This window comes from Hemitrygon akajei, unplaced genomic scaffold (assembly GCF_048418815.1).
Source record: "Hemitrygon akajei unplaced genomic scaffold, sHemAka1.3 Scf000116, whole genome shotgun sequence".
Lineage (NCBI taxonomy): Eukaryota > Metazoa > Chordata > Chondrichthyes > Myliobatiformes > Dasyatidae > Hemitrygon > Hemitrygon akajei.
In genome coordinates this window covers 1,020,692-1,036,285 of record NW_027332002.1, presented here as the reverse complement: position 1 = coordinate 1,036,285, position 15,594 = coordinate 1,020,692, and the positions used below count along the sequence as shown (strand labels likewise).

At 44.9% G+C, this 15,594-nt stretch overlaps 2 protein-coding genes across 2 annotated transcripts in view; both read right to left on the bottom strand.

Annotated features, from left to right (window-relative positions):
* Positions 1 to 15,594, bottom strand: part of LOC140723506 (uncharacterized) — a 321,455-nt gene that overhangs the window by 266,283 nt on the left and 39,578 nt on the right. The window lies entirely within an intron of this gene.
* LOC140723505 (NACHT, LRR and PYD domains-containing protein 3-like) overlaps positions 8,733 to 15,594 on the bottom strand; it is a 40,757-nt gene continuing 33,895 nt past the window's right edge. The window contains exons 10-14 of the mRNA XM_073038066.1: positions 11,921 to 13,658; positions 10,238 to 10,324; positions 9,925 to 10,095; positions 9,618 to 9,785; positions 8,733 to 9,453 (exon numbers count right to left, since the gene is read on the bottom strand). Coding sequence (XP_072894167.1) covers positions 9,366 to 9,453; positions 9,618 to 9,785; positions 9,925 to 10,095; positions 10,238 to 10,324; positions 11,921 to 13,658 — 2,252 coding nt within the window. The 3' untranslated portion in view covers positions 8,733 to 9,365. The remainder of the gene's footprint in view (positions 9,454 to 9,617; positions 9,786 to 9,924; positions 10,096 to 10,237; positions 10,325 to 11,920; positions 13,659 to 15,594) is intronic.

Sequence of the window (15,594 nt, the reverse complement as noted above, 5' to 3'; positions counted from 1 at the left end):
TTGGCTATCGAGTCTGCTCCTCTATTAAATCCTTTCCATCCTCCGTACTGCCCCACTCCCCGGCTTTCTCACTATAAAATGTGATGCTATGTCCAATCAAGTACTCAACGACCTGACCTCCATGGCTGCCTGCGGCTACAGATTCCACAAATTTACCATCCTCTGGCTAAAGACAGTTCTCCACCCTTCTGTTTTAAATGGACGCCCTCTCTCCAGAGGACGTGTCCTCTTGTCCAAGACTCTAACACCGTTGCAAACATCATTTCCACATCTGTCTAGGCCTGTCAACATTCGAAAGGTTTCAATTGGACACCCCATCATCCAGCGAGTATAGACCTAGACCAATCAAACGGACCTCGAATGATAAGCCTTTCATTCCCAGAATCGTCCTTATGTACATCCTCTGAACACTTCACAATGCCAGCACAACTTTTCCTAGACAAAGAGGGCAAAACTGTTCATAATACGCAAGGTAAGGCCTCAAATGTGTCATATAAATTCTCAGCATCACACTCTTGCTCTTGTATTCTAGACTTCTTTAAATAAATGCTAACATTGCATTTGCCTTCCTCGTCACCGACTCTAACTTAAAGATAGCCGTTAGGAAGTTCTGCAGAAGGATTTTCATATTTTTGGAATTTCTCCCCGTAAAGAAAATAGTCTGTGCATGTAGATCTGCTACCAATGTGCATGCCCATGGATTTTTCAAAATTGTGTTTCATTTATCACTTTTTTGCACATTCTCCTATTCAATCTAAGTCCCAGTACTGTCACGGTCCTGATCGGTTATTCCCTGTGTCCCTTTAAATTTCCTTTGTGTCACGATCGGGACCGTTAACTCCTTGTTTTCCTTTAATTTAGTGTTTCCCCGCGTTTCTTGGGCTCGGTAATTAAAGGCATATGATTCTCAACTGAACCTGCAGTATTTAGTGTCGGGCTTACAGCGGCTCGGCGCGAGATCGTCACCGGACATCACCAAAGCAAGTGCGAGCCTAGTCCCATCGCCGGAACAAGTAAAGTCTTCTCCCCGAAGCGAGTGTCAGTATGTCGTCTCTCCTCGCCGTATTGTGTACAGATTTGGTCAATTATTCCAGGAGGGATATTAAGAAGTTTGAAAGAGAGCAGAGGTTTACAATGATATTGCCGGGACTTGAGAAACTAAGTTACAGAGAAAGGTTGAATAGGTTAGGACTTTATTGCCTGGAGTTTAGAAGAATGAGGGGAGATTTGATAGAGGTATATAAAATTATGATGAGTATAGATAGAGTGAATGCAAGCACGCTTTTTCCACTGAGGCTAGGGGAGAAAAACAGAGGACATGGGTTAAGGGTGAAAAAGGAAAAGTCTAAAGGGAAAATTCGGGGGAGCTTCTTCACACAGAGAGTGGTGGGAGTGTGGAATGAGCTGTCAGTTGAAGTGGAGAATGCAGGCTCACTTTTAGCAGTTAAGAAAAACTTGGAGAGATACATGGACGAGAGGTGTATGGAGTGATATGGGCCAGGTGCAGGTCAGTGGGACTCTGCGGGAAAAAAATGGTTTGGCACAGCCAAGAAGGGCCAAAAGGCCTTTTTCTTTGCTGTAATGTTCTATGGTTCTATGGATCCAGCCTGTTAAGTTACCTTGCCTGATCGAGCCACAAAGCTATGTCGCAGAAGCGGGTCCGTCAAGTTAACGCGCCAGAGTGAGACTAGAGCTGCTGCCTGTAGCTTCTGTGCCGCGTCAAGTGCTTGACACTACTTAGAGCCATTTCGTGTCAAGATATGAACTGTTTTTCGTTTTGTAGTACCGTCTCTTCGTGTTCTCGTCTCCGTTGAGTAGGTCAAGTAGTTTTGCCGCTACTCTGAGTTAGGAACTTTCTCTTTATGTCGTCGTCTCCGTTAGGTAGGTCAGGCCGTTTGCTGCTACCCTAAGAGGGGAACGGTCTCTTCGTGTCCTCGTTTCGACTGAAGCAGGCCCGGCCGATTTGCCGCTACTCCAAGTTGGGGAATACTATCTCACAGTGTTCTATGTCCTGCGTCTAAGAAAAATCCCGGCTCTATATCTTGTGTCCAAGGAGGAGCCCCGGCTCTGTGTTCAGGGTCCTGCGTCTAAGAAGTGTCCCGACTCCGTGTTCAGTGTTCTGTGTCTGAGAAGAATCCCGGCTCCATGTCCCGTGTCCAATGAGGAGTCCTGGCTCAGTGTTCTGTGTCCTGTGTCTGAGTCCAAGTCAAAAGTCTAATTCCAAATCCACGACTCCGAAGTTCCTGAGTTTCATGGCCAAGGCAAGCCCAAGCCCTGTGTGTGAGTCCAGTCACGCTTATTCCCGCTTCTGCTTGCTCACTCTTTGGTTTCCCTGTTTTCCTCTATTAATAAACTCTATTTTCGTTAACGCTACAAAACGTGTTTGTGTCCTGCTCCGCACTATTGATAAGTACAACCTACCTGTTTCATCAACGCTACCTGCCCGTCCGCCAATCGGAGTATCATCTGCAACCTTGGCAACAAAGCATATATTCTATTAACAAATCGTTAATATACATTATAAAAAGAAGCCGTCCCAACACGGACCCCTGCCGAACACCACTAGTCACTGGCTGCCAACCAGAAAAGGGTCCTTTTATTCCCACTCGGTGCCTCCTAAGAATCACTCAATCCTCCAACCACGCTAGTAATTTTCCTGTAACTTCGTAAGAAGCCACGTCTGTGGCGCCATGTGAAAGGCCTTCTGCAAGTCTAAATATACAACATCCACTACATCCCCGTTATTTAGCTCTCATGTAGTCTCCCTAAAGTATTCCATCAGGTTCGTCAGGCGAGATTTTCCCTGAAGGAAACCATGCAGACATTGTCTTATCTTGTCCTGTGCACCGTACTCTTTAGGAGTTGAATCCGACACCTTTCCATCAAAGGAGGTGAGGATAACTGCTCTATAATTGCATTTTCGCTGCCGTCCTCCTTCCTCAAACAGTGGATGACATTTGTAATTTTCCAGTCCACTGGCACCATGCTAGAGAACTGAGAGTATTGGAAGATCATTAATAATGTTTCTACCGATACATCTTTCAGACACTTAGTATGTAATTCATTTGCTCCGGGGGAATTATGAACCCTTACATCTGTACTGCGTACGTTAATCAAACTGGCTTCTTTGTTTGTTAAACGTAAAACTGTTTCTTTGTTATGCTAACTAGAGAGTGTTGCCTGGCAGAGCATTCTCGAAGCTTCTCGCAGTCTGTTTAGGTTTAGAATTGCTGATAACGGAGATTGTATTCATTTGTTAACCAATGGGGTTGGATGTCATTTTTTTTCCTGTGGGTCTGGGAGGGGGGATTTCGCGGTCATTTTGGGGAGTCTGGGAAGAAGACGCCGAAGAACGTGGACGTGTGCCGCACTGATCGGTCGACCGCTTCAGGTGGCCCCAGGTGCGGGGTTGTCGAGGTCGGAGGAGAGCGAGAATGGTCGAATGGTTCGATGGTTGAGCTCCAACGATGTGCAGTAAATTAACTGAACTCTGATAAGTTTTGGAGCCTTTTTTTATTCACTTGGTTCTAGTAAAAATTTTAAAGTATATTCTATAACCGTTTCTGGTGTGTGTTTGATATTGCGTGTGCGACGTTGCATTAACTTGTTTTCCACAGCACCTGCGTATACGGGAGGCGGGGTTGGCGAGTGGCTGAAATTTTCCCCTAGATATATACCAGCCTGTTGCTTTACACATTTTCAGCTTTTTGCGCTTCTTCTCCCTTGTAATAGTAACTGCACTCACTTGTCTTTCCTCCAGATCTGGTCCATAGTGAAGACTGATAAAAAATACTCAGTTCATCTTCCATCTCCTTGACCCCGTTATTATTTCTCCGGCCACATTTCCTACTGGATCTATATCGACTCTCATCCCTCTTTTATTTTTTTTTACATACTTTAAAAGTGTTTACTCTCCTCTTTGATATTGTTTGCTGGCATGTTTCCATATTTCACTTTTGCATCCCAATAATTCATGTAGCTGTTCTCTATAGGATATAAAAACCTTCCAAATACTCTATCTTTTTGCTATTCTTTTCTTTGCTTTATGCCCTCTCTTTTGCTTTTACATTCGTTTTTATTTCCCTTATCATCCACGGCCTTCAACAAATTCACTCCCCTGCGATCTATTATCAACCTGATTTTCCCAATCTACCTGCATGTTGAAATCTCCTATGACTGTCATAATATTTTCCTTTTGACACAACTTTCCCATTGTAATCAGTGGTGCACATGTCAGATACTGCTGGGAGACTTCTATACATGTATCACTGCCAAGGGTCCTTTTACCCTTTCAGTTTCTTGCCTCAATCCACAAGGATTCAACATAAACTGACCCTCTGTCACATTTTTTCAATTCATTTGATGCCATTCGTTATCAGCAGAACTTCCCTACTTCCTCTGCCTATATTCCTTTACTCCTATACCTCCGATACAATGTGTGACCTTGGAATTCAGCTCACAACTACAACCATCATTCAGCTACAATTCAGTGATAGCCACAACACCGTACCTCACAATCTGTAACAGTGCAACATGCACCTTTTCAACTATACTCCGTGCATTTAGATATGACACTTAGAGACATAGAAACATAGAAAACCTACAGCACAATACAGGCCCTTCGGCCCACAAAGCTGTGCCGATCATTTCAGAACTTCAGAACTACCTAGGCTTACTCATAACACTCTATTTTTCTAAGCTCCATATACCCATTCAGGAGTCTCTTTAAAGACCCTAGCATTTCCGCCTCCACCACGCTGCTGGCAGCTCATTCCACGCACTCACCACTCTCTGCGCAAAAACCTTAACCCTGCCATCTCCTCTGTACCTATTTCCAAGTACCGTAAAACCGTTCCCTCTCGTGATAAGCATTTCAGCCTTGGGAATAAGCCTCACATTATCTTGTACACCTCTATCAGGTCACCTCTCATCTTCCGTTGATCCAAGGAGAAAAGGCCGAGTTCACTCCACCTATTCTCATAAGGCATGCTCCCCAATCCAGGCAACATCCTTGTAAACCTCCTCTGCACCCTTTCTATGGTTTTCACGTCCTTCCTATAGTGAGGTGACCAGAAATGAGCACAGTACTTCGTGAAGTCTGACCAGGGTCTTATATAGCTGCAACATTCCCTCTTCGTTATTAAACTCAATCCCACGATTCATAAAGGAAAAAGTACCATACGCCTTAACCACAGAGTCAACCTGCTTAGAACCTTTGAGTGTCCGATGGACTCGGACCCCAAGATCCCTCTGATCCTCCACACTGCCAAGAGTCTTACAATTAATTCTATCTTCTGCCATCATATTTGACCGAACAAAATGAACTACCTCACACTTATCTGCGTTGAACTCCATGTGACACTTCTTAGCCCAGTTTTGCATCATACAATGTCCCGCTGTAACCATTAACAGCCCTTCACACGATCCACAACACTCCCAATCTTTGGTCATCAGCAAATTTAATAACCCATCCCTCCACTTACTTATCCAAGTCATTTATAAAAATCACAAAGAGTAGAGGTCCCAGAATAGAGGCCTTCTGTGGGTAAGCCAGTTGTGGATCCACATAGCAAAGAACACTTGGATCCCATGTCTCCTTATATTCTTAGTAAGCCTTGCATAGGGTACCTTATCAAATGCCTTGTTGAAATCCATATGCACTACATCTACGGTTCTGCGTTCATCAATATATTTAGTGACATCCTCAAAAACTTCAATCAGGCTCGTAAGGCACGACGTGCTCTTGACAAAGCCATGCTGACTATTCCTAATCATATTATGCCTCTACAAATGTTCATAAATCTTGCGTCTCAGGATCTCGCCATCAACCTACTAACCACTGGGGTAAGACTCACTGGCCGATAACTTCCTGTGCTATCTCTACTCCCTTTCTTGAATAAGGGTACAATATCCATTAGCCTTTAATTCTCCAGAACCTCTTCCGTCCTCATTGATGATGCGAAGATCATTCCTAGAGGCTCATCAATCTCTTTTTTCGCTTCCCACGGTAGTCATGGGTATATCCCTTCCGTTCCCGGTGACCAATGCAAATTGATGCTTTCCAAATGCTCCAGCGCATCATCTTTCTCAATATTAATATGCTGAAGCATTTCAGTCCGATTCAATCATCCCTAAAATTAACACGATACTTTTCCTTAGTGAATAAAGCAAAGTATTCATTAAATACCTCTGCTATCTCTTCCGCTTCCATATTTAGTTTTCCACTGTCACAGTTTATTTTTTTCTTGACTAGATTTACAACAGCCTTTGTACACCACGGTTCCAGTACCCCACCATCTTTTCCCTGTCTCATCGGACGGTGCCTACGCAGAACCCCACGCAATTATCCCCTGAACATTTGCCACATATCTTCCATACGTTTCTCTAACTTGTCTGTTCCTATCCCTTTCCAATGCTATGGTAAAGGAGATAGAATTGTGGTCACCGTCTCCAAAACGCTCTCCCGCTGAGAGATCTGACACCTGGCCAGGTTCATTTCCCAATACCAAATCAAGTACAGCCTCTCTTCTTGTGGGCTTATCTACATATTGTGTCAAAAAACCTTACTGAATACACATAACAAACTCCATGCCATCTAAACCCCTTGCTCGAGGGAGATGCCGATCAATATTTGGGAAATTAAAATCTCCCACCACAACAACCAGGTTATTACTACTCCTTTCCAAAATCTGTCTCCCTATCTGCTCCTCGATGTCCCTGTTTCTATTGTGTGGTCTATAAAAACGCCCAGCAGAGTAATTGACCACTTCTTATTTCTAATTTCCTCCCACCGAAACCCTGTAGACAACCTATCCATGACTTCCTCCTTTTCTGCAGCCGTGACACTATCTCTGATCAACAGTGCCATGCCCCCACCTCTTTTGCCTCGCTCCCTGTTCTTTCTGAAACATCTAAAGTCTGGCACTTGAAGTCGTCAATTCTGCCCCTGTACCATCCAAGTCGCTGTAATGACCACAACATCATAACTTTAAAGGCTGATCCATGCTCTAAGCTCATCCGCTGTATTCATAACACTCCTTGAATTAAAATAGACACATCTCAAACCATATAACACTTAGAGACATACTTCTAAGTACTGTATTTGCTATCTTCTGCTATTCTGCATCTCTAATTGACTGATAATCACCTTGCTACCAGCTCTTTAGTCTCTCTCTCTCTCTCTCTCTATATATATATATACCTCAATAAACTGGCCTGTTTCTCTCAGCCCCACACTCTCAGTGTGTGCACAATGGTTTGAAGGGCTTTAGCTGTGAACTGCTGTGCCAAATCCACTACTTTTTGTAGGACTTTCCATTCAAGTGCATTGCTGTTTCCATAGCAAACCATGATGCATCATTCAATATAGTGTCTACTTCACCCCAGATTTCTGAAAAATAGCTACCAAGATCGGTGAGGCATTGATGGTGTCCTTTGGGAATTACTGGAATCTGAAATGACTCCTGTGTACTGGAAATTGCATGCGTCAGTCTACTCCTTAAAACAGGAGGGAGGCAAAAATAGGAAATTATAAGCCAATTAGTCTTACTTCATGTTTAGGAAAATATTGGAGGATGAGGTACCGGAATGCATGATAAAACAGGCTAAGGTCTGCATAGGTTCCTTAATGGGAAATCATAGCTCACAAATCTGTTGCACTTGTCTGAAGAAATAACAACCAGTATCAACAAAGGAGAGTCACTGGATATTGTTTACGTGGTTTTCAGAAGGCATTTGACAAGGTGCTGCACATGAGGCTGCTTAGCGAGATAAGGGCTGGTGGTACTACAGGAAAGATACTACCATGGAGAGCTTTAGAAAACTCTTTTGAGTCTGTAATTAACTCTGGTGGCCCCATCAGAGGAAAGACATCGAGGCTTTGCAGAGGATGCAGAAGACGCTAAACAGGGTGCTGCCTGGATTAGAGGGCATGCGCTATAATGAGCGTTTGGACCAACTGGGGTTGTTGTCTCTGGAGCGGGAGAGGATAAGAGTAGATCTGCTGGAGTTTTATAAGATTGTGAGAAACATGGACATACAGACAGACAGTATTTCCCCCACAGTTGAAATGCCAAATACCAGAGGGCATATGTTAAAGGTGAGATGGGGGTAAATCCAAAGGAAATGGGAGGTGCAGGGTTATTATTATTTTTATTTTTTTTACACAGACTGCGGGTGTGTGGTCTACGCTGCCTGGGATGGTGGTAGAGGCAGATTCATTGGGAACATTTGAGAGATGTTAACATAGGTACGTAATTTTTACGATGCGGAGGAAGGTTTGGGGGAGATGTTTTATTCTTACAGAGAGAGGCGTGTGACTGGAAGCACTGCGGAGGGTGGTGATTGAGGCAGATACATTCAGGACATTTAAGAGATTATCAGGTAGGCAAAGGTATAGCAGAAAATGCAGGGTTTTTGGTTGTGTTGTGGTTCAGGGTTGGACAGAGGTTACGCAAGGAGAATGCGCCGGAGCAGAAGGGAGGAAAGTGCAGGAGCAAGAGCAGGGAAAGCACGGGGGGTGCAGAAACAATGAAAGTGTGGGGGGGGGGGCAGAAGTGAACAAAGCACAGAATCAGTGTGGGTGCTATGGGGGTTGGGGTACGAGATACTGTGTACCAGACCTCCTTCAGCCTGGAGGTGAGACACTGCTGTCCCCCTGCAAGAAGCCCATGTTGCAGTGCATGGGGTTTGCGAGGCAGCAGTAACCTCAGATCAAGTCCAACACCACGACAGGAAGTTATAGCGATTTATTGATTTCATAATGATAAATGTAAATTGAACAACGTGTAACCTGCTAACTTGCGGACACAAATAAGCTGTTCCCGGGGATTCACTCAGAGTCACGCATAATTAACTGACTGGTGACAACAAGTGACAGATTGAATAATCAGACCCATTTCTCACCGTCACTCTGCATCGGGGAACCAATGATTATAAAACCACAGTTCAGGACAGTGTCCGAGGTCACTGAAGATCCAGGATCGCTACCAAGGTATTTATCCATTTAACATGATTATATCGGCCAGATTGCTGATAGTAGCGTCCTCAGCATAGTGAGCAAAAGTATTCTCTCTCAGGATAATCCCACCCCGGGACACTGGTGTCCCAGTCTGAGCCCAGACTGGTTCTTTCTGTCTGTGCAATTCCCGAAGGCCTCACTTAAATTAGCACTCGGACCGGGACATCCAGCAGAAACAGTGCCGATGGACAGATAGGGGAATTGCGTGACTGCCAAAACAACTCTTACATCAAAGAGCGCTTGGTTGGAAATGAGATCCGTTAGAACTAATTAAACCTGGAGCATTGTCATTAAAGGGGATAGTGAGGAATCGTCCAAAATGTCCCCATCCCTTGGGTTCAGATGTTCACAGGTTCACTGTCAGTCCAGGTCTGAGTTTTTCCAGAGACCTCAGTTCCATCTCCCCAGTCTCACTGAAGTGATTTCTCCACAGCCTGAAACAGAGGGAAGAATAAAGGGAAAATAAACAAATGATACAACAGAGACTGCAACAGTGGGCTGGGGTTAATATTTCAACAACGCTGACAAAGAAATATCACCGGTGAACCCGCAGACCTGCAGATATTTGATCACACTGAACATTAGCATGAACACTCACTCGATATAGGCCAGATTTGGGACAGTCAGTATGAGGCGACGGAGAGCGGGAACAGATCGGTCCATGAGCAAGTTTAATCTCAAGTCCAGCTCGACCAGTGATTGGTTTGTACTGAGAGCGGAGACAAAATCTTTGGCACCAGAATCCGTGAGACCAACCTTCCACAGCCTGCAGATGAGAGAGAGTGATGGTGAAGGACACAAAGGGACAGGAGACGGTGTTGATCAGTAACACAATTACTGATCATATTAATGTTAAATATCAGACACCTGACTGTAAGCACAATCTTCCACAATCTGGTACTTACCACAGTTTCTTTATTTTACAGTTCGGGTTACTAAGAGCCACAGACACCAGTTTCACTCCAGAATCTCCTAGTTCATTATAACTCAGGTTCAGCTCCGTCAGTGTTCGGTTTGCACTAAGAGCGGAGGAGAGATCCTCGGCACCAGAATCTGTGAGACCAACATCGTTCAGCCTGGAGATGAGAGAGAGGGTGAAGGATACAGACACAGGAGACATTAGAAATTCCCATTGTTTATCAGTAACATAATTACTGATCAGCTTGATGTTCAATGACTGACACCGAGTGACACAATCTCCCACAGTCTGCTACTTACCGCAGTTTCTGTATTTTACAATTTGGGTCCCCCAATGCCGCAGACACCAGTTTCACTCCTGAATCTCCGAGGTCATTACCCCCAAGTCTAAACAGAAAGAGATAAGCTAATGAACAAAGTGATTGAAACTGTGGGTCTGAGGGAATATCTCTCACTCGGGTATTTTGGAAATATGAAACCCTTCGGTAAATCACTGATCAGAATTCCCATCACTGTGAAACTCCACTACTGAATGTCAGTAATTTAGTGTGTCCGTGTGACTCTGTAATTTCCCATAATCTGACTCCTTCCCCAACAGTTAGAATACTGTTCCTTCTGTGAGAATGTCGGAAGGTGCAGGGTTGAATGGTGAGAGAATGACTCTCTGAGAGGAGGAATTGTGGGTGGGAAAATCTCATTAGGAGATACACGCAGAGACCCCCACCCAGGAAAAACATTGGGAGAAAATGATACCCACAGGAGGAAGGGGGGCAAGGAACAGGGCTCCCCATAGAGCAATGGGGAATGAAGAAGAGTGATCCCAGGAGGATTAAGGGGGATGGGGAAGAGAGATCCCACAGGGTGAAGGGGGTGGGGAAGAGTGATTACACACAGCAGTAAGGGAAATGGAGAAGAGAGACTGCAGATGAGAATGCAGAATGAGGAAGAGAGATCCCTACTAGAGGAATGGGGATGAACAAGGAACCTAAAAAGGAACGGGGATGGGGAAGTGATCCATACAGGAGGAAGGAGTTGGGAAATAGAGATCCCACTGGAGGAAGGAGATGGAGAAGAGAAATCCCACAGAAGGAATGGGAAGAGGGAATAGAGATCACACTGGAGGAAGGGGAAACGAGAAGAGTTCCCACAGGTGTAATGGGGTGGAGATTAGAGATATCACAAGGGGAGGAGGACAGGGAAGAGAGAAGAGAACTGTCAGCAGGAAGGGGATGTCGACGAGGGTTCCTCTCAGTGGGAAAGGAGAGGAGGATGAGAGACCCCCCGCAGGGGAATGGTGGTGGGGAAGGGAGATCTCATAGGGGGAAGGAGGACGGGGAAGAGAGAACCCACAGCAGGAAAGGGGTGGGGAAGAGTGATACTCACGGGGGAAATGGTGTGGGTTCTTGGGTGAGGTGTAGATCCTTGGGTGAGGTTGGTCTAAACTGAGGTCCACAATCGGGAGAGAAGCTGCCCACATGGTGACTGGGTATCGGGGATTGAGAAAAGTCACACAGGTGAAGTGATGGAGATTGTCACACACAGGGAAGGGCAGAGGAGGACAGTCTCACAGCAGCATTTCTAATCCTCTCACTGGGAAAGTCAGCTGACACTCTCTTGTCCCTCAATGGGATAAGGGTGGGAAGTTCCTACACACACCCTTGCAGTCAGGGTCAGTGTGTGTGTCATTAACATTGAGAAGGAACAATGTCAATGGACATGTCACAGGGAGCGAGAAACTCGGCCATTCCTATGATTTACTACCATTAAACGAATGGCTGTTGTTCATGATCTGATGAAGTCTCCAAATCCCGTCAGAAAGAACCACAGAACTCTCCTGTCCTTGTGGAATTACTGGCCGGTCTCCTGGTCACTTGTCACTATTTTTCGCAATCTGATTTACTCTGATTTTATGCAATTTCCTTTGCATTGAAACAGTACAATGGAACAGTTTAATATTTCAGAATGAGAGAGAAATCTGGTTACCTTAGTTCTTGGCACTTGTGCAGCCCGGGTCCCAGCCGCTGTATTCCTTCAAACTGAATGCGGCAGATCCAAAAATCGAGGTGTTTTATTGTATCACAGAGTCCGATAACATGAGACAGGACTGTGCAGTCAACCGGTGTCAGTGGCATTCCACTGAATGAAAGTTTTTCCACAGATCCCAGTGTGTCCTGAGCCAGCTCACGATTCTGAGACTCAAACAGGTAGTGCAATGTGTTCAGGAGGTTCTTTGTATCATCTTCACCAGCAGAGTTACATATCTGGATCTTAACCTCCTCCTTCACCCAGTCAATCACTTGGCAGATTGTTTGATCAGTAAATGGACCGAGAAACTCCTCCAGGCCCCGAGTTGTCATTGGGAAGGAAAGACCAGCAACAAAACGGAGAAATACCTCAAATCGCCCATCTGTAGTATTGTGGGCTTTAGTGAGGAAATTCAGGATATCCCCAGGATGTGGATTAAGGAGTTTTGCGACTGCAGCTACAAACTCCTGGATGGTGAGGTGTTGGAATGTGTAAACCACGCTCCGGGCAGAATCCTCTCTCTCCAACAGCTCCATCAGGAACCCGGACAGGAACTGGGAAGGCTGCAGATTATAGTTGATCAAATCTTCATTTGTAAACACAATCTTCTTATCGAATACTCCCCTGAAGGCCATCTGACCAACCCTGAGTAACACATCACGGGGTCTCTCAACCTCACGGCCGTGGTTTTTCAGGATGTTGTAAATATAGTAGCAATACAGTTGTGTGATTGTCTTGGGAACTTGCTGTGGGTCCCTGACACTTTGTGTGAAGAAGGGGCCCAGTGTCAGAGCAAGGATCCAGCAGTAGGAGGGGTTGTAGCTCATGGTGTACAGGATCTCGTTCTCCTCCACGTGTTTGAAAACAGCTGCCGCCATCGTCTGATCTTCAAAATGTCTGGTGAAATATTCCTTCCGTTCCTCACCAACAAATCCCAGGATTTCAGCCCAGATACTGATCTCTGCCATTTCTAATAAATGTAACGCAGTGGGGCGGGTGGTCACCAGCACTGAACACCCTGGGAGCAGCTTGCCCTGGATTAAACTGTACACAATGTCAGACACTTCACACCACCACTCGGGATCTGGGCGCTGGTGCTTGTGTTCTGTATCTCTCCGCCTGTCAGTAAAATCGATTCTGTGCTTGAATTCATCCAAACCATCAAATATAAACAGCAATCCTTCTGGATTCTTCCAGACCTCTGTCAGGATATTGCCAAAGTAAGGATACTGATCCAGAATCAGTTCACTCAGGTTTATTCTGCGGTTAATGGAGTTTAAATCCCTGAACTTGAAACTGAAGACAAACTGGAATTGTTGGTATATTTTCCCCATGGCCCAGTCATAAACAATCTTTTGTACCATTGTTGTTTTCCCAATCCCTGGGACACCGGCCACTGCTGCCGAACTCCCAGATTCAGATTTACTATGAGAAAAGCCGCTCTGGAACAATTGATCCATCCTGAGTTTTTTCAGATTTCTCTGGATATGATTTTCTCTCAACTCCTCGTGGTCTCTGCCTCTTGCCAGCAGCTCGTGTTCCACCAGTCTCCGATCTCGAACAGTAGAAATGACCGTGAGCTCAGCGTATCGATCAACCAGCTGGAAAACCTTCACCTTCTCACTCATCAGGATCGTGTTCACTCTCAGTGTTTCAGTTTGTGCCCGCAGAGTCTTCTTGTGATTCTGTTGAACATCTTCCATGGGAACAAATAGTAGACAAACTAATAGGTGCCTCAACTCAGATCTAAGTATTTAAGTACCCAGGAATTAACTCAAAAGTATTGCTTTAATTGGATTCATCAATGGATGCTCATACCGTAAAGTAAATTCAATTAACAGACCATTGACTGGACAGAGAGGTGTGGTTTAGATAAACACCAGATCATCACATTTCCACATTAACTGAAATGTGAAGGTGAGCATTTCCCTCTTAGCTGTACTGGACACCCTCTAACTATAGCCACAGATATCACTGTTCTTGTGTAAGAACTTTGAAAGCCCAGTGTTGATGTGGCATATGGAGATGGAGAAAAGGAAAGTGGGAATTCTCTCAGTTCGTGGAATCGCAGATACCCCCTCCCACCGTCACCGATTCAAAATTCAAGGTACTTTTGCTGATCAACACGTACACTGTGGATGGGGGTTGTTGGGGGAGAAAATGTCCATGTCTTGCTCGGGAGATTGAGACAATCAGCATTTTGACACAAAATGCAGACAATCCCCCACTTCCATCATCACAGATGATGTTCAGCTCACTGAGTTCCTTCAGAAAATAGTTTGAGATGGCGGATCTGCAGTCCCGTGTCTCTTAAAGAGTATGTGTTGCAAATACTCAACAGATTTAAGATAGACAAGTGCAAAGGAGATGGAAATAATTGTTTCTTCGGATCTGATGTAGCACAATAAAACTCAGATAAAGATCGCAATGAAAAACACAATAAATATAAATATTTACTCTGGCCTCAGGTGGTTGAGAGAGAATATTTTTAAATAGTGCGGGAGCAGGAGGGGTGGTTGTTAGTAGTGGAGGGGTGGCTTAGTCATTGGAAGAGTTGCTTCAGGAAGGTAACTGATTTTGAGTCTGGAGGTCCTGCTGCAAATGCTACGTAGCTTCCTCCCTCATGGGAGAGGGACAAACAGCCCATAGGCAGAATAGGTGGGATTGTTGCTGATGCTGCTGGTTCTTTTCTGGAGCCTTTCTGTACATGTGTCCCTGATGGAAGGTAGACTGGAGGTGCCGGTGATGCGTTGGGCAGTTTTGACAACCCGCCCTATCTTCCACTCTGCACAGTTATGCGGCATGTTAGCCTGCCCTCTGCAGCACAGCTGTAGAAGGACGGGAGTGTAAATCTGAATACAGGTCAGATAATGTCTGCGGAAAGGAGAAAAAAGGGAGATGCTATCTATCTATGACTTTCAATACAAGTTTGAAAACCATGCTGATTACAGGTCAGGTGGTGAAGAAGAGAGCAGAGACCGAGTAATTTCGGCAGCAGGTGGGTTCAGGATTTCAGCTGTCACAGGACCTGAATAAACACAGAACAGCACAGTAATAGGCCCTTCAGCTCACAATGTTGGTGCCAACATGATGTCACATTAAACTCGGATATTTAATCATTCTCCCCATTTCGTTAAAAGTCCGCACTGTTGTTCTTCTTGCCAAAATGCATTACCATACATTTTTCAACACTGTATTCCATCTGCCACATTTTGCCCACTCTTCCAATTTGATTAAGTCTTGCTGCAAACGCATTGCTTCGGCAGCACTAACTACCCCTTCCCCTATCTTCGTATCATGCGTAAACTTTGCCACAAAGCCATCAATTCCATTATCTAAATCGTTGACAAACAATGTGAAAACTAGCTGTCCCAATACAGACCTCTGAGGAAAAACACCAGTCACCAGCAGCCAAACAGAACATATCCCTTTTATTCCCACACCCTACCTCCTGACTGTCATCCATTCCGCTGTCAATGACAGTAACTTTCCTGTAAAGCTATCAGATTTTATCTTGTTAAGCAGCCTTATGTATGGCAACGGATCAAACACCTTCTGAAAATCTGCCTCTCTTTTGTCCACCCTGCTTGGTATTTACTCAATGAACATAGAACATACAATAGTACAGCACA